Source organism: Eupeodes corollae, chromosome 1 (genome assembly GCF_945859685.1).
Source record: "Eupeodes corollae chromosome 1, idEupCoro1.1, whole genome shotgun sequence".
NCBI classification, from domain to species: domain Eukaryota; kingdom Metazoa; phylum Arthropoda; class Insecta; order Diptera; family Syrphidae; genus Eupeodes; species Eupeodes corollae.
This window is the reverse complement of record NC_079147.1, coordinates 131,012,063-131,032,368: the sequence shown is the minus strand read 5'-3', so window position 1 is coordinate 131,032,368 and position 20,306 is coordinate 131,012,063. Positions and strand designations below refer to the sequence as shown.

The window sequence follows — 20,306 nt, the reverse complement described above, 5'->3', positions numbered from 1 at the left end:
ACTCGAGATTTTAATCAGACATGATATTACGATGGTAGATAAGTCAAACAAAGTGGGTTCTCCGATTCGGTCCGTCTGTCTGTCTGTCCTGGCCCCTACAGCCTAAAGAATTAGAAAGAGTGCTTTCAAATTTAAAGACTATTCGTTTTTAAATTTTTTTTAAGACTAAAATAACAATAGTCCACATACACATTTGTTTGTCAAAAATCGGAGATACGAATTTTCCTTAAAAACAAACCGATAGATTTTTGTTGAAAGTTTCCCTCAGTTTTTCTTTTCTTGGCACAAGCTCCTATACTGTCCAAATAATATTTGATGATCAAAAATGTCATTATTTTTATTTGTTTGAAAACAAAAATAAATTTTTTTGATGTCTTGAAAATCTGTCATCATTTACTTACGAAATTGAAATATAAAAGGAACATTGATGCGCTCTAAATGATACATAGCAAAAATAGTTTTAAACTAAAATTGAAATATTCTATATACATATGTACATACATATATTTCAAAATCCAACTGTCAAAATTCCATCAAGGATGTCTTGGAAAAACTAGAATAGTAAGGGCGAACCTCAATATTTTGCAATTGCATTAAAGAGTCGTGCATGCCCAACAAGATATTAAATGGGTTTTTAAATTGACGCGGGTAACATTTTGTTTCGATGACATCTGTCAAATGATTTGTGTATTATTCAGTTGTTTATGCCAAATTATCATTCCAAGTTACACGATTGAACTGCACTGTCAAATGATAAAACTTTATTATCAAAAGTGTTCGTTAACGCAAACGTTGCGCGCATTGCGCTCATATTAAGTTAGACGGGGTGGCCCTTCACAGTCAACTCTTCAACGTTTGGTAGCCAGATTTGAAACGATCGGCTCAGTAAACAATCACCTACACCCGTAGGTTCAAGAAACTTAAGAACGGCCGAAAACAAAATCGAAAATCGAAAAAAAAATCATCTTTAGTGACGAGGCGCATATTTGGATGAATGGCTGTGTATACAAGAAAAATTGCCGTATATGGGACGACACCAACCCACGAGAGGTTCACCTAGTGATAATGCATCCTCAAAAAGCTACCGTCAGTAGTTTTTTGAAAACGACGTTAAATTTCTTATGGGCCAAATTGAACCATAGGGACCTAGACGACATGTAGTTCCAGCAGGACGGCGCTACGTGCCACACAGAAAACACCACGACATCTATAAACAACATCTAACCGCCCTTATTGAAAAACCCTATATTTCTATAAAACTGATTTTGTGTGCTTGTTTTAGCTCATAATCTCAATGTTTTTTTTATTCTACAATTTAAATTTGCATTCATTTTGCAAACATTTTAAATTATAATACTTCATTGCTACCATAAAAAATGTCAAAATATTATTTTGAATCCTATGTATAACTTATTAAACGGCTCCTTAATCGGCATGAAAGTTTGTTTTAGTGAAACATAAGTTTTTAAGCAATCAATCACAAGCTAATGGATACAATTCAAAGATAACAAGCCCTAAAATATTATTTACTTACGTACGATTCCTTAGAATTTTGCTTAAATCCAAACGTTCAATACTTAATATTATGCGTTAAACGTTTTGTTCTTATTGTCAAGATATTAAAAGGTACTGCTATGTTTGGTAACAACTTTTACCCGGTTGTTTTCTGTTAATAATAAATCGCTAAACAGACGTATAGGTAATGTTTGTGTTAAATTTTAACAGCGAGTTAATTTGCGTGTATACTAATAACCAAAATAAGCACGTCTTTTACTAATTAACCTTCTATTACAATATCTACTACATTCTCGGTCAAAAAGACAGCATTTAATTGACATTAGTAAAATTTTGCAAACATAAACAAAACAAAAATATTTGATTAAAATTAAATTATACAATATTTATATTAAAATTATTGAGAGTTCAAAATAAAAAATGGGTCAAAATTTTTGAGAGATAAAATAAGAAATAATGACTTTTTAAAAAAAAAAAAAAAAGCATAGCAATCAAATTCTGTGGCATCTTCAACAAAATCCAGATCGGAAATTTCAGCAATTTCATAATCGATTGCAGAAGGTTCCTCTAGATGTTTTCCACCACAGGTCTCCCTCTGAGATCGAATAAATTGACTTAAATTGGTCCGTGGCACCTGCTTGTAGCGGCTCCATCGGTCCCTTACTTGTTTCGGCGTTAATTTGAAACCACTTGCCTGAATGACTTGCAATCATTGAGCTTACAATCTATAACATGCGCAAGTGGTCTAGCTGCTTCGACTTGTAGCTCCTTCATTGCCATCCTCCAATTTGACGATCTGCTCCGTTTTAAATTTTGTTTTTTCAGCCATTTCTAAAATGATTTATATTTATTAGAACATAATCACAATTTTATATTAAAACAAGTATTATTCGACTCTTTTTTATAAAATATTGCCAATATCTCAACTCTTGTGACCTGCAAAGTATTTGTTGGATGTGCTGTCAAAGTAACAGTGCAAATCATGGAGTTTTAGTTAGCTGTCCGTTTGTAACTGAGTTTCCCAACAATACAATTTAACTGAGTGTTAGCCCTTAACCTAACTATTAAAATGTTTATTGGTATGGCAAAATATTTAAAACCCAGTTAAATATTTACATGAGCTTTAATTTTGATTATTGGTAAGGCCCATTATGTTTAGCTGTAGTTCTTAATCTTACGTATTTAGCAATTCAAAACTATTCGCACAGTAGAAAAAATGAATTTGATCCTTTGTCTAATGAATTCTAATTTCTCAAAGTATGACATTCACTGATTATGGTTTCCTTGCCGTTTGACCTAACTTCAAATCAAAACGGTCTTTTTTGGAAAACAACGCAATTCGTAATCCATTCTCACCCAGCGAACAAATTGACTTTGCCTTTCTTTTCTTCTTTTTTTAAATTGTACAATAGTGAGTGCTTGAAAATTGAATAATACAAATTTATTTTAGAGTTTGTTAAGCAAAAACAAATAGAGATAATTTTTAAGAAGACAGAAATCTCCGCCATCTTATAAATAGATATAAACTACTCGTATCACTTTCGTTTTCTGACCATTTTTACTTGTGACATATATGTAGGAACTACCCGTTCCATGATTTTTAGTGCGTTGGACTGTCATGCCAGAGGTCTTGGGTTCGATCCCTGCTTATGCCATCTAAAGTCTTTTTACGGGTACTTCCTCTTGCGAGGAATTGACAATTTCTCCAACAGTAACTCTTGTCATGAAAAAGTGCTTTATCAAATTAGCCGTTTGGATTCGGCATATAAACTGTAGGTCCCCTCCATTCCTGACAAAACTACTCGCACACAGGAATTGTTGAGAATTGTAAGTCACTAGGCCCTGGTTCTCAAACGGACTGTTGCGCCACCCAATTTATTTATTTATATAGGAATTACATATATGGCAAGCTTTGCATTCGTACAAAATTAGAACTGGAGATTTTATTTTAACATGACATTACGATATTAGAGAAGTCGAAAAAAGTGGGTCCCCCCATATTATCTGTCCGTCTGCCTCACAACCCAAAGCATTTAGGCGATTGACTTCAAATTTCAAAATTAACGTTTTGAGCTGATTCACTTTAGGCGTTTTTTTTTTAAGATAATTTGTTTTTTGATCAAAAATCGAAAATTCGAATTAAGATGTTTTTTATCAATTTTCTCCAGAAGAGTACCTTCCTAGAATCATTATTTTGTTTTTAATTTTTCTGAAGAACCAATCAACGGATTTCAATCAATTTCTGCACTAACTCTAACACTGTCCCAATAGTATTTGTTGATCAAAAATTATATTATTTTTGATTTTTAAAAAATATTAAAAAATGTGTTTTTTTTTTTAATTCGTTATCTGGAAAATGGGTCATATTTTTTTAAGGATTTGATATGTAAAACGTATAAAGCTATAAGTAACTGCAAGTAGTAGCAAATTTATTTTTAAACTAATATTGAAAAAAAGCATTTTCAAAAATTAAGGATTTTTTGAGAAATCAAATTGAGTTTAAATTTTTAAAATCAAAGTTTTTTTCAGGTACATTTTAAAATACAGAAAATGTTTTTTGAATAAGTTCGTGCCAATCAGTCGTGCATTTTATTTTTTGGGCAAAAAAAGTTATCTGCTGTCGTGTTTTTAGAATTTATTGCTCTTATTTGTTTTTGATCAAAAATTGTATGGCTTTTCGTTTCTGAGAAAATTAAAAATTACCAAAAAAAAAATATTTGATTTACCTACCGCCTAAACGGGGGGAGATATACCCCCCCCTCCCATATTAAAAATGCTTGTTCTATACAAATCGGTTATAATATCTAATCGCCTGAGTTATCGTACTCTTGCATATGTTTTTTAAGTTAATAATTTTTCAAATTAGAGTGGTAATCGTGGATGCATTTTTTAAACTGCGTATAGGATGTATATGTTTGACTTTTTTATGATAAAAAATAGAATATATGAATACAAATTTTATGAAAAAAAGAAAAATTCCAAAACTGCAGTCATTTTCATACGCTAACTAAATGTAACCCTTCTACCAAACTTCAAAATGAAGTCGTAGAAAATTTAACCATCATTTTAACGCAATTCACATACGGCCTTATATTGCGCTTAGTTCCATGGTCGCATTGTGAATCAGGCTTTATAATTCTATCTTCAATTTGAAATGTTTGTTATTCAACATGAAACGTTCTGAGAACAGAACTGTTTTCCATCCACCCTATATTATTTCTTATTTTTATTCTACATTCGTTTCGTATTTGTATTCGTAGCGTAGCGACTAGCGATAGTTAAAGTAAGTCAGTGACTGTTTTCTTTGCTTCTCCTCTTGCTGTCTGCTGGTCTCTCGTCTTCGTCTGTTCAGTGCGTTGCGTCTCCGTCTCCGGTTTTAAGAAAATTACATTAAGCATAGGTGGAGGATTAAATATTTTCCATAAAATTGTACAAAACTTGTGTTCTAAATCAGTGAGCTTCAAAATAAAACATTATCTTCATGAGATTTCAATAAAAATATTGTTGTTTTACGAAGCCATTCGACTTAAATTAAAAAAGAAAATGACACACAAAAGTGAAGAAAACTGCATTCCATCGTTTGACTTCACCTGTTGCTTGTGCTTGATGAAAGAATTATTGTATTTAATTTAATTTGCGATATGAAATAGTTTCAAACAAATTAAGAAGTGTTTTATTTAAATGTTTTATTAAACAATATGATTTGTGTATGAAGCTAAAATTTAATAACTATTATTGTTATCATTATTTTAATTTGATTAATGAAAGATTATTAACATGCAATTCTATTAATGTGTATGTGCGTGGTGAATACGTAATTTGCTGTGGTGAATATTAGATTGATTCATTAGAGGGCAGTTCAAGAAATCAACAAATCTAACCTCAATTATTTACTTTATTAACTACAGCTTTGAGCTTAAATTATAATTATTGCGTTGTTTTCTTCAATAAAATAATTTTAAAAGAATTGTAACATTTGGAGAAATGGATGCTTCTACTATTATAGGTAAGATAATATGCGAAAGTGTTTTTGTGTTATATTCAAATAAATCACTCTGCTTAAGTAAAGTAGTTTGTGTAACATTTGACACTTCAAAAGTGAGTTTTGGAACAATAATGTGACGTCATATTTCTACAAATCCTAACAATCTTGATGATTAGAAACGACAATAGTTAAAGATTGTTAACAATAACAATATTTAGAAAAAGAACATACCACTGAGTTGATTTATGGATTGTTACAAGTTATGTCTACTTGGATTCGACAATGAGTTTATGCAACAATATGATGACGTCACATTGTTAAAAACCGAACAAACTTTAAGTTTTGGAACGGCAATAGTTAAGTTAATGATTGGATAGTTTATGAGTCAAAGATCTCGGCGATTTCTGTATTATCAGAAATATGAAATGCATACAAAATATAATGTGCCTTAAAGATATGAAACTATGTACCTATATAGATTCGAAACAAAAGATTTCATTATATTCAACAATTCATGACTTCACTTAAAATTAAATTTCTTGCAAGCTTTATAAATTAACCATGTAAGCTCAATACTTAATTTAAAATAGTGTAACAATTTTCTGTTATCAGTTTCATGTTTAGACTTATGAAAAAGTAATTTAGAGATAAGAATCTTGAAATAATAGAAGCAGTGTAAAACATTCGTTTTATTTTTATAAAATAACCGTGTTTTTTTTAAATAAAGAAACTAAGTAGGTATAATTTTTTAATAAAAGCAAATATATAATTTTCTGGGTAATTTAAAAAAAATTATTTGTTGATTAAATTTCACTAATTTTAGATGTAACGAACTTTAAGCAGTATCCCTACAATTGACTTAATGGTACTTACATAAAATTTGATAAAACCAATATGTATTATTTGCATAAAACAACTTATGTAGGGCCCGTTTAAGTTATTTGATTTAAAATAACGGAACATCGGTGGGGTAAGCTTTAGAAACGCCCGGTTCAAAAACAAGGTCATACCTTAAAAGACATAATAAACCTATGAAGGTGATTAATTTTGTTGTTCAAGATGCAATTATGTTACCAAATATAGAGGTGTACCGATCATTTATTAAAAACGATCATTACTATACGACTATTACTATTCACAAGAAAGAAATACAATAAAATTCCTAATTCCTTCGTATTTATTTTTTCAAAGTAAAACCGTAAAAAAAACTCCAGTAATTTGTATAACTATTTTAGTTTATAAAATTAAAATGTTTATATCGTGGGATAACTTTCTGCTTCTTCTGTTAAGAGTTAAGTAGGGGACTATGTTAAGACAGGGAAGCGCAGTTACAAATAAATGTTTTCTTTTTCGGATTTAATCCCAATTTTGTTCTATTTCGTCCTTTGAGCCACTGTGCACTGAATTATTTATTTTTTATATGAAAACAAAATTTGTATTTCGCTTCCTAAATTTTTGTTTCCAAAAGTACTACTTTTAACTGAGAACTGGACCAAGAACATAATATGGTTTGGAAATTCAGCCCTATTCCAAAAACTTAACACAAATTTTCAGCAATGTACAATCCAGGGGGAGGGGGTCATATTAGCCATAAAGCTTATACAGTTAAGTTGTATAAGTAATCATTTAAAGATCCCCTGATTTTGCCGTCTGTCTGTCCTGGCCTATACAACCTAAAACATTGTGCCGATTGAAATAAATGTTTTTAGCCGATTATCTTAAGTGATTTTTTTTTCTTAATTCGGCTTCTTTCTACAAGAAAATATATTTTGGTATTGCTTTAGAAGGGTACCTCTCATAAAACTGTTATTTTGTTTTTAAGTTTTCTCAAGAACTAATTGACCGGTTTCAATAACCTTCTCTTTCAGTACAAGTCTTGTCGATGATCTAATTTTCAAATTAATGATTTTTGATGATCAAAACTGTTTTTTTTTTTTACTTAAAAAAAATTAAAATTTTTTTACAAAACTTGATATTTCAGAAAGGAGTGCAATTATTTTAACGAAATTAAAATGTAAAATGTATACTTATAAGCACTGAATAACTGCATACCAAAAATATTTTAAAAACCAAATTTAAAAATTAGAAATTAAGTTAATCTAGCTTTTTGAGAAATAAAATAGAATTAAAATTTTTGGGAAAAAATTATTTTGAAGGTACATTTTTAAATCTTAATATGTATATAGGAAATATTTTCAAACCGTCTTTTTTGAAGCAATTAGGAAGCTGTAGCGACCCAGTTTTGCATTATATTTCTTTCAAAATTAATTTTCTTAGATTTGTGCGTGAAAGCAACAAAAACTCTATAAAATATGTTTGAAAACAGTTGGCATCTTGGAATGCTTTCATATGTAAACAGGCGACTAACTTAAATAGTTACGACTATACCTTGCTGGACAACAGCGATCTAAAATAATTTAATAATTAAAGTTGTCACATAATTAAACAACTAAAGTTGTCACTTAGGCCCTTGATAAGATACACCCGTATTTTGTTGGGAAATCTATCCATAGTAAAGTAGGATTTTACACGAATAACAAAAACAATATCCATAGTGAGAATAACACCGATAAAAGTTAGAGTAGAATCACTATGGATAGGTTTTTGACATTTATACGAGCCTCGAATGGATCTTATGTGATTTCGATCTCAAATGTTGGTACGATTGATATTGCATTTGTATCTCGATGGCTGTGTTCGTTGAGTAGTTCTGCATTTGGAATCATGTGTGGTTCCCATTGCAGAAAAAACGAATCTATTACTGTTGATATTATTTAGTTTTGTTAGTGAAAATGGACTAACTGGGCTTATTTTGCAAGAAAAAACAATAGAAAAGAGATTTATGTTTTGCTATGTTTCCAAAAAAGGTTTATCTCAGTTTAGAATAGATAAATCTCAACTCGATTCAGGTATATAAAGAATTGAGGCGAGCTTCAAGCTCGCTTCAACACCACATGTTAATGTAGTAGTCTACGAACAAACTCCCTTTTTGAAGTTTTTTTTATTATTATTTTGACAGATCTTCTTTCAGTTGTACCAATTTTTAAATACAAAAATCTGGCCACTGCGGATCGTTTTGTTGCGAATTTCTCACTTTACTATTAGTCCAAGAGGCGACCGTCAGATCACTTAGCTCATCCTCTCAATGGATCTAATACCTCTTACTAAATAGAGATACTCTAGAGAAAAATAATGCACCACGGTTGCCTATCAGATTTTGGGCCGAAGACGTCTAAACCGGGGCACTTCCGGTGCGTTTTTTTCACCAAGACTTAGCCCATCCAGTTAATGGCTGAAACTAGTGCCAAACAATAGAGCTCGACGAGATAGATCGAAATATATAGGGTTGCCTAACGAAAAGTGGGCCGAAGCGCTTGGCAGCCCTATTTCAAGGTGCGTATTTTTCGACCATGACTTAGTCCATCCAGTTAATGGTTAAATTTGGTATCAAATGAAATGATTATGAATATATAGGGCTGCCATGTCTTAACTGGGCCGAACCCCTCGGCAGCACCGTTATAAAAAAAATCCACCAAATATGTAATGCCTTATAACTTAATAATTTGTCTGGCTTTGTTCATGAAATTTTATTGTATTTTATATCAAATGAAAGCTCAGAGCCTGTAGAAAATTAATAAAATAGTTTTATATTTATGAAAAATCTATATATGTATGTATGTCAAAAAAAGATTTACTGCAGTTTTCCTTAAAACATTCATTTTATTTAACAAAAAACATTACTTTATCTATTGAAGTAAATAAAAGACTATTTTTTATATTAAAATATAAGCATACATTCGTCGCACTGTTAAAAACATCCGGTGATGCTCATTAATTTACCAAAAACATAAGAAATGTGTTTTTTTAGCAAAGACTATAACGTTTGATCAACATGAAGTTAATCCTCTCAAAGTTCTCTTTAAAAGTTTTAATCACGAGTGGGTACATAGGTACCATATAACATACATTTAATAAAGTTCGAACTGATATTGATAAGCAAAGCTTATCGATAAATGCAGATGCTGCAAGTTCTTTAAATGGTATAAGCCATTTTACAAACTCCATTTATGCGCGCCAGCGTTAGGCTTTAAGTCATAGTCTGCGAACAAAAATAATATCAACTATGCTTGGCGAAATTAATTTAACAAAAAACGATGACACAGTTCATGAACTCGAAAGTTTTAGGATTTCAAAAGACAGAAAAACCTTAGAGAACATAATTTCAAATTTCAAAAATAACATCAATCCATTCGATAAATCGGTAGACGAAAAAAGTTTATTTAACGTAGTTACAGGAAGGGCTGTTTCGGAAGAGACAATGAATTTCCTCTTAAATTTAAACCAAATGGGAGAAACGAAAAAACATGAGTTCATAGCTGATTGTAATAAAAATCCCGAAGATTTGAAAAACCCATCAAAAGAATAAACCTACAAAATTTTGCTTCGGAGTGTTTGAAAAAAAAAACACTTAAAAGCAAAGATGGCACTAACGTTTTTTTGAAAATGGAGCATGATATATTTGGAAGATTGCTTGCTATTGCTCTAGAAAAGAAAATTGATATGGAGTACTCTCTTTCATTATCACCATTATTACCAGCACCACCTTCATTGTGCCATTGTAAGGGAGAAATGCTGAAGACAGACAAGTCAGTACTTGCAAATAAATTATGTTCCTTCAATGTATCTAATCCTCCTTCTAACGTTGATGTTGTGGTTTTATCTCCTGCATCACTTAGGGCCTTCTTTACCTCAGAGGTTTGACAAACTATCTGAGCTTATTTAAACAAAAAATTTGCAACACCAGGCTACTCAGATCCACTTGATATTTGATCGTTACTTTACTCCATCAATCAAAGATGTCGAGCGAAATAACAGCCACGAAATCAGTGCAAACTACACAATTCGTGGACCATCACAAATAAGGCCAAATGACTTTTTAAAACATTTGCGTAACAAAAAATTCAAAGAAGCTTTAGTTGCATTTTTATGTAGTCACTATGAAATTAGTAGTATCTGCTCGCATTTAGGGAATAAGAAACTTTTGAAGAGCAGTGTTTCTAATTTACATCTTCGAACAATAATATTGTTAAGACTCTTAAAAAGGACTATTTATGTCACCACGAGGAGCCGATAAGAGAATTGTCTATCATTTAAGTAAATTATCAAACATAAACTTAAAAATTTTGAGATATTTTTAACAACACTAGGTTCCGCACTGCATTGCTTAAATTGTACCGAGGTTTCAAAAAAACCATGCCTTTACTGGAAGTGACTATACCGCCAGTTACTATCGGAAAGGCAAGGCAAAGCCTTTTGAAAAGTTGATAAAAAATGAGAAAATTAAAAAAATATTTGCGTCCTTAAACACCCCGAACCAAATTAACAACATTGATAACATGGAATTACTACAAGAATTCACATGCAATTTGTACTCCACAAAATGCAAAAGTGTCAATCTTTCACGCTTTATTATTTTTCAAAAACTATTTTCAACGAAAAGCAATGAAGATCGCATTCTAAAAAAAGTTAAAAATTTCGGTTCCAGTATGTTACCACCATGCTGGATATCTTTAAAACAAACAATTCTAAGGATGATTTACGTCAATGCCATGTGGCAAAATGCTACTGAACCTCAATGCAGTCAATTAAATCCCAATGAGTGTGGTTGGTTAGTCAAAGGCGACATATAAGAACCGCTTCGGTTCATAGGAGATTCTACACCTATATCTGTCGAGAAATAATTATTGATGATGATATCGAAGAAGAAGAAGATAGTTTTTATTCTGATGACGATAACTAAACGACAAATTGAAAGAATGTAAACTATTGGAAAGTAAAATATATTCGTAGATATCATGTTATTTAATGTTTGTATTGTTAAGTTTATTGTTATTGAATATAAGTATATCAAAAACTATGTTCCTTAAATTTGTAAAGCAAAAAGTATTTAAATTGTGATTTTTTTGTTTAACGGTAAATAAAAGTTGAATAAAAACTCTGCTCATATAAAAAAAATATATACTCGTATATATAAAAATATTTAAAAACTCTCTTTAACTATAAATATCTCCCATGAAAAAGAATTAATGATTTATTAAGTCAATTTTAAAGGTTAGTCATCTAGCTATGTAAAAGAAGGCAACTTATACTTTTTAAACTTTTTTGACCAAAATTTCATTTGATAGCAAATCTTTTATTGACATACATATACAGATTTTGTATAAATGTAAAACTATTTTATTAATTTTCTACAGGCTCTGACCTTTCATTTGATATAAAATACATAAAATACAATAACATTTGATGAACAAAGCCAGACAAATTATTAAGTTATAAGGCATTACATATTTGGTGGATTTTTTTTTTATAACGGGGCTGCCGAGGGGTTCGGCCCAGTTAAGACATGGCAGCCCTATATATTCATAATCAGTAGACTCAGACCTTTCATTTGATACCAAATTTAACCATTAACTGGATGGGCTAAGTCATGGTCGAAAAATACGCACCTTGAAATAGGGCTGCCAAGCGCTTCGGCCCACTTTTAGTTAGGCAACCCTATATATTTCGATCTATCTCGTCGAGCTCTATTGTTTGGCACTAGTTTCAGCCATTAACTGGATGGGCTAAGTCTTGGTGAAAAAAACGCACCGGAATTGCCCCGGTTTAAACGTCTTCGGCCCAAACTCTGATAGGTAAGAGATATTAGATCCATTGAGAGGATGAGCTAAGTGATCTGACGGTCGCCTCCTTTTAATTTCTTTAATCCCAGGAATCACGTAACTAATCCAAACTATAAAAACACATAAACTGTGGAGTTAAAGAAGTCAGAATAATAAATATTTTGTCGTGATTTACAGTAGGATCTTAAATTAATTAAACAAAAAAATAAAATTAAAATAAATAAATAAGGTAACGCAACAGTCTGTTGAGAACCAGACCCAGACTTACAACTTGCAACCATTCCTGTGTGCGAGTAATGTATTCAGGAATGGAGGGGATCTACAGTTTAAAGCCGAATCCGAATGGGTAATTTGAGAAAGCACTTTTCATGAAAAGAATTACTCTTGAAAGATTTGTCAATTCGCCGCAAGAGGCAGTACCCGTGAAAAAAAAACTTTAGCTGTCAGATTCAAGGAAAAATTAAAAAAAGGTGTACAAATATAAATAATCGTTTTTGAAAAATTGTTGTTTTTTCCTTCAAAATTACTAAAGTTCGGTTCATCAATTTTAGACTCAAAATTTTATATTAACAAACAGATTTCATAAAAAAACACGATATTTTCAGTGATACGAGCAAATATCTGTAACCAATCCAGTCTCTTCAGATTTCTTGACAATTTTGCCAATTGCTTGCTTGTTGCATAGTTCAGCGAATAAAAACATTTGTTTTGATTTAAGCCGGCACATTAATTACATTGATAGAAGCTTTTATTTATTAAAATTTATTTTTTTTATTTAATTTGCAGACGAAAGACAAGATATTCAAAAGAAAACGTTTACAAAATGGATAAATTCACACCTGGTAAAAACACAATATCCCTTGGTAAACGATCTTTTTATGGACTTACGAGATGGTCACAAATTATTGGAACTGCTCTGCATTTTAACAAAATCACATATCGTAAGTAAATTTAATTTTTTTAAGAAAATTATTTGATATTCTCTTTTTAGAAACCTGAGAAAGGACGTATGCGAGTTCACCATATTAACAATTTAAATAAAGTAATCCAACTAATTCAAGAACAGGGAGTAAAACTGGTTAATATATCGAGTGATGATATTGCAGCGGGAAACCCAAAACTAACACTGGGGCTTATTTGGCTGATTGCACTCGAGTTCAATGGTAAAAGCATTGTAAAGTCTCATTCGAGCAGTGGCGTGGAAAAATCTTTACTAGCATGGGCACGACAGTTTACAGAACCCTATGGAGTGGCCATTAACGATTTTTCAACTAGTTGGTCAGATGGCAAAGCTTTTCTACACATCATCAATGCCAATTTACCTGATCTGGATCTGAGTGCAGTATTTGAAAAACATCCTTTAGCTAGACTTGCATCGGCTTTTGAATTAGCATTTAAATATTTTAATATTGAACAACTTCTTGATCCAGAAGACGTACATACAAAAAAGCCCGATAACAAGTCCATACAAATGTACGTTATGTGCTTATACCATGCTATAGAATCTAAGAAGGCCTTGCAACGATGTGATAGCAGTGGTCAAGTCTTCATATTTGATGAAACTGCAAAAGAAGCTCACGCCAGCATATCTCTTGAAAACATTCATGCTGGGAATGTCACTGACCTCGATGAGATTCCTTTGGAAGCGTCTAAAGAAGCTTGTGAAGTTCTCGATTTATGTAAACCTTCTGGTAGTAAAAGTCCCCAGCAAAGATTGAGCTTGGAATTTCTGCAATTTAATAGCAATTCGCGTCCCCTCTCCACCCTGTCTACAGCAACAAATGCTTCTATAGAGATAACAACTTATCAGGTAGCTCTAGAAACCGTATTAGGACTTCTCCTTGAAGATGAAGAAGTTCTCTCAAGAGAAATTCCAGAACCCGAAGACTTTATTACTGCGAAAGCCCATTTCCATGATAATGAACATTTTATGCTTAAACTTATCGAACATCAACATTATGTAGGTGAAGCTTTAGAGGAAGGAGCGAATCTGATACATGAAGCTCAAAAAACAGCTGGTCTGACGTTAGAAGATCAGCATGAAATCCGTCAACAAATGGTTTTGCTGAATGAACGATGGGAAACTCTTCGTCTTCGAGCATTAGATGTTCAATCAAAAATTCACTATCGCTTAGCCCAGTTTCAAAAACAACAAATTGAAAAATTGCGTAGTTTTTTAACAAGTGTTGAGGATAGAATATCACATATGTCAAACATCGGGCCAGAATTAAAAGATGTGGAATCGCAACTAGTCGAATTAGCTGTGTTGAAAGATGATTTAAAATCTCAACAGTGTCTCGTCGATAGTGTTAGTAATATGGTTGTTATTGTAAATGATGAATCTGGGAATTTTAACGACTTGGAAGACAAATTATCGGCCTTAGGCGAACGGTGGTCGCATGTTATTAAGTGGAGCGAAATGCAAAACGAAAAACTTCATCAATATAAAGTAATTTACAAGTGGATAGATGCCAGAGAAAAGGATTTGAAGGCCATGGAAGGGAAAGAGCTCACAGAATTAGGAAGCGTTACTAGACGAATGAACGACTTAAAATACTGCGAACAAGATTTGTTAGAACTAGAAAGGTACTTAGTTGATTTGAGACACATGATTCAATCACCTATGCATGAAGATGATGACACCAGAAGTAAAGTCTTAGAACAGATGGAGCACATCGAGGACCGCCTTGAAGCTTTACGGCAAATTCTTGAAGTACAATCGAATCGTATTGAATCGATGGGCTTCCAGTTTTCTTTAAATACTAAAGACAATAATGTTCAGAAGCCTGAAGGTTGGACTGATTTTCAAACTGTTATTAAATTTGGCGAAGAAAGTTTAAAAGAGCCAGATGAAGACGAAAAGACAAATGATTTAGAATTACAAACCAATAGAAAACGAAAATCAAATGATGAAAAAAATTTGCATTTCTTAGAGGAGCAGATTTTGGAAATTTTAAGTTTCTTTGATAATTGTGAAGACAAAATTAACAACATACAACGCCGCAGTATACGTTACCAAATTGAATCTCTTAATTCAATTGAAAAAGAATTAGAAGCAAAAAAGAACTCTATCTTAGAACTCGAAGATCTCTTAGAAGTTTGTCAAAATGAATGTCACAGCCAAAACCTTAAACAAAAGGTAACCGACTTGGAAAACATAAACAACCGATTGAGTTCACTTTTGTCTAAAGTTAAGAATCTTATCAGCACCAATGAACAAATTTTTCAAAAAGAAAAGTTCTATAATAGTTTAACAGGACTTAAACTTGTCTTAGCAGATTCTAGAGATTGGTATAAACAGCATTCCAAAACTGCTAGTAAAAATGATTTAGAAAACCGTTTAAGAGATATGGAATCGTTGTCATCAGAAATAGCTGCTTCCCAAAAAATAACATTTCAATTAGATGACCACTTCATTGAATGGAAAAGAGATTTCCAATTATTCTATGAAAGTTGGGAGGATATGAAAAGAGCAATATCTGCTTTAATTGAAGAAAAAGGTGGCCCCAAAGAAAATGTATCCGAAAAAATCCAAGAACTCAATAAATTTGTCGATGAAGTTGAAAATGCACAAGCAATTGCTTCAGATTTAGACAAAATGAATCAAAATCTAAAAGAATTGAATGCTTTAAAAGATATTGCTAAGAATTTTCACACAATATTTGAACACATTCGGCAGAAAAACGAAAATTTAATAACCAATAATTTCGAAGAAAATTGGTTAAAAATTCCGAATATAATTAACGAACGAATTATTAAGCAAAACATATTTATTGAAAACCTCAATCATTTTCGAGTCGAATATAAAACAATTTCTTCTGTGCTTAATGAACTCAAAGTAAGCTTAGAAAAAGATGATGTTTGTCAACTTGGGGAAAGTGTTATGCCCAAATATGGTAATGGTGACTCCTATGATCAATATGCAATGGAGTTGCGAAAAATTGAAATTGACGTTATAAGTGCAAAAAACTTCAGTGAAATTCTCATTAAAGATGCAGAAGAGGACTTTAGAGAAAGTATTATTTCAGATATAGCCAAATTAAATGAATTGTACAACAAGGTGCTTGATTTGTATCAAAAAAACTGCAAGAGAAGGCATCAAATTATTACAAGAATTGAAGAAATATTGCAAAGAATTCACCAAACTGATTTATGGTTGAACGACTTGGAAATGAATACTCCGAAAAACAAAATATCAGAAATAGCCAATTCCAATGAACTTTTCCAAATAAAATCAAAATATCAAATTTTAAAGGAAGCATGTGAGCGAGAAACAATTAATTTTCGAGATTTGAACGAGAAAGGCGGGGATATTTTGTTACAAATTGATGAATTATTCCCTGCACAAAAAGGATCTGATTCGAAGTATGCGAATCTAGCAATAAAGTTCACACGTTTAAATTCTAGGTGGACAGAAGTAACATCTTTGGTTTATAAAAGTACTGCACTTCTTGAACATATCTCAAGTCAGTTAGGTGAGTTTAAAAAGTTTATAGTTTCGGAAACTGGATATTTGGACAAATTAGAAAAAAAAATTGGACAGACTCCTGAAAATGCAGATGCCGAAGAAATAATTGAAGAATTGGATGTAAGCTTAACAAGTGTGAGAGTGTTTGAACTAATTTTATTATTCTTATTTATCTATACAGGGTGTCCGATGAAGAATGATCCAAACTAAATATATTAAGGTAAAGTAGTGTCTACCCTGTCAACATTTTGCATGACTTAATGTTGGTTTTTTATTTCCAATATTTTGGTTGTTTTCTTTAACTTCAATAGCTTTCAAAAACCGTTAAGGTGCAGAATAGATAATTTATCAAATTCTGTTTTATCAGTACCTGAACTTTTACCGTGCTAAGTTTGGACCATTCATTATCAGACACACTGTATTATTTAGTATTTCTTACCAAATTTATGATTTACTACATTATATCAATGTATTAGGTTTGTGAATACACTGAGGTTTCAATTGGTTTTTGCACAAAAAAGTAGAATTGTAATTATTTGTTCTAATTTACATTTTCAAATAATATTCCCCCTAGAATACCGAAATATTAATCCAAAAGTAAATATTACTTAATAAAACTAGTGCTTTAAAAGTTCACTTTTTTCGGACCCAGTGGTAGCACCTGTTTCAAACAAACGACATTTTGAAGACATACTGTTCTTTAGAAAAATTTTACCTCATAATAATATACCTTAATTGCAAAACAGATGTTTTCTGTTTCTTGTTTTACAATCCACCCTTTTCTAAACAATGTTATGTCTATTATTTATTTATTTTATAAACTATTGCCTAGTTTTAGCAATTAAAATGTTTTCTGTTTTCGTGTACTGTTTTCATCGTTAATTTTATTTTTGGTAAGGACCTGGAAAACAATTTGCGAAGCCATTCAGATGATTGGCTTGAAAAAATTCAAGAAATCGGTGCTGACTTAATACATAACGAGTTTATGACTATTGATATTAAAGAAGAAGTGAATTCTACACTTGAGCGTTGGAATCAACTACAGCAAAAGGTAAAAGTTTTTAAAGGTTTAGTTTATTTGTATTACTAACACCTTTTTTTTAAGTTAATATAATATAATATAAAGAAGTTCAGGTCATTTTTTCGGTTTTGACTTCGATATCGGCAAGTAACCATTATCAGCGATTCGATTAAGCTAACTAATACTAGAACTGCTATTGTTAGATTGAAAACATTTAGGCAAGAAATAAAACTTGTTCTACTTCAGAATTTTATGTAATTATACTTTGTAAAGAAGTGGGATGTATTTTTAACTCGAAATGCATACCCAAATTTGAAATTTTGAGGATCATAAAAAAAATTGCGTTGAAGAACTTATAAAAGTTCTTTTGTAAATATTTATAGAATATGAGAAGGAAGCATTATTAAGAAATGTAAGTGATATGAAACCAAATTTTAAAATTGTTCGCGAATTTTAAAATTGTTCGCTAATTTAAACTGTCATATTTTAGTGAGGTTTCTTTGAATAAGAGGAATAACAACGGTTAACCTAAATGAAAATTTATTTTTATTAAAAACTAATATTCATATTAAATTCGAGTGTTTTCATATAAAAAAAAAACACATTTTTTGCGACCAAACATGCATTGTGAAACTTTGAGCTGAATGCAAATGCTGTTTTGTTCTTTTCCTGTAAAAGAATTTTCCAATTATTTATAAATGCAAAAAAAAATATTTTTATTTTAAAAAAATATCATAGAAGTTGTTAGAATTAACAAAATTAAATCAAAGTGCAGAAATTAATGAAATGTTGCATCGGAAGCAAACCAATTTTAATGCACACTAGACTTACAATAGTTGACAATTGATCAGTTTTCTATGATGAACGTGTGATGTTTTTGACAAAATTAAAGCATGATTTACAAAACATTTTTGTTTTCACTTCAAAAAAAAAATACAATTAGAATAGATGAATTTCAAAAATTCAGTTAGTTTGAAACATAACAATTGAAACGTTGTTACTTCATTGATTCAAACACAATTGATGAATATATTTCCTAAATCGTAATGCTAACTTAAGCACTTGTAAAGAAAATCTTTAGGAAGAGCATTTAGCTTTGAAATAGTTAGCCAAAAAATGTATGCATGAAGTAAATACAAAATTAAAAAAAAAAACTCAGTTGAAGATTTTGTTTTTGTGAATGTCTCTTTCGAAATAACTAAAGGTTTGGCTAATGGAAGTTATGAAGTCGAAATAGTTGTACAAAAGCCATGCGAGACATCACCATCCCAAATAAGTCCCTCGGCCAATCCAGAAAATGGCTTATGCTGAGAAAGTAATTGGGAGAAACAAACAAGCTGTACACGATTGTTTCCAAAATGCGCTGATATTTTTCGTTAAAATCTTTAGGTTTTATTGGGATATTACAAAGTCTATGTACTCGGAGGTGAATGCAGCTTCTTTGTTTGACTGATGATAGTCGTTGTTGTTGTTGAGTCACTTTGTAATTTGCTTATTTCTGATATTTTTTATTTTATAAATCTTATCGATTTAATTTTGCCCCATTCGTTGCTTTGAAAACTTTCCGTTTTAAAGGAATATCTATATACTTGGGTCCACAATGAAGGGATACGGCCAACCTTGTTAGCGATATTATTTATTCTAGCCTTTTGACATTTGTATTAATTACACACAAATACAGATGTTGAATTATTCATGGCATGCCCCCCAAAAATGTTATTGTTTAAATGGCCTCCACGCACGTTTTAAAAATAATTGACGAGTGATAACCTTGGGATTGCTTAAATTATTTGTATAATTGATTCCTTTAGGGCCTTCATAGTATTCAGTTTTCTTTTGCTAACTGTTTGTTTGCAACCCCACAAATCAGGTGGTCTGGAGACCAGGGGCCAACAGAATTAAAAGTTTCTTGAAAAAAGTCTATTAAGAAATTTCCGTTCCAATTCTCCTGGTCTGTTGACATGCGAACTTGCGCCATCTTGTTGAAACCGGACCGTATTGATAGTAATTCTCTTCCAGGGGAGTTCAGAGTAATAAAATCCTACAGGGTTTTAAATAATGGTCACCATAAAAAGACTACTTGAAATGGTTTGGTCTACCATTAGCAGTAGCTTTTAACAAAATTCCAAGCGAGCGTACCTCTTGTATCTTGTAGGGCAATAGGTTGAAATCCTTACTCATTATTGTTTGCAACGCTTGCCTCCTGATACCCAAACGTGCCGACAAATTTCTTGTGAAAACTCTTGCAGTGTTGTATGGCTTTAGTTACTGCAGTAAATGTAGTAATTAATCTGTGATAACTTCCTCGGCCAACTGTCCCACGATCGCAAAACTATTAAAACAACCTCATTATTATCCATCGACTAAGAAGAGTGCAGCCAAACGAAACTCTTTGGACATGATTTATTCACGCTAATGTGTTTTAGCGATGCATGCATAACCCAGATGCGAGTTTCCTCATCCCAATTGTCCATTTTTATTAATTTTAAAGATCGATCTACAAAATAAAAATGTGCAGTTAAAAAGTTATTCAGAAAAACGTTATTAAGATTTGTTTTTGTATCATGATTAACAGCTACCCTGAAGAAAGTATATTTGAAAACAAGCTACAATGTATAAAGATTCTTTCTTCTCGTT

The 20,306-nt window shown here is 31.5% G+C and overlaps 1 protein-coding gene and 1 long non-coding RNA gene across 10 annotated transcripts in view; one reads left to right on the top strand and one right to left on the bottom strand.

Moving 5' to 3' along the window:
• Positions 1-20,306, top strand: part of LOC129954166 (dystrophin, isoforms A/C/F/G/H) — a 114,739-nt gene that overhangs the window by 7,389 nt on the left and 87,044 nt on the right. For 8 of the 9 annotated variants that reach the window (XM_056067889.1, XM_056067891.1, XM_056067894.1 and 5 more), the window contains exons 2-4: positions 12,967-13,121; positions 13,172-16,768; positions 17,547-17,699. In XM_056067889.1, coding sequence (XP_055923864.1) covers positions 12,967-13,121; positions 13,172-16,768; positions 17,547-17,699 — 3,905 coding nt within the window. Of the gene's footprint in view, positions 1-4,809; positions 5,522-12,966; positions 13,122-13,171; positions 16,769-17,546; positions 17,700-20,306 lie in introns of those variants that run through there. The other variant, XM_056067892.1, reaches the window with a different exon arrangement.
• The window catches only part of LOC129954168 (uncharacterized), a 31,084-nt gene continuing 12,763 nt past the window's right edge, over positions 1,986-20,306 (bottom strand). The window contains exon 3 of the long non-coding RNA XR_008782652.1: positions 1,986-2,346. This is a non-coding gene — a long non-coding RNA (uncharacterized LOC129954168). The remainder of the gene's footprint in view (positions 2,347-20,306) is intronic.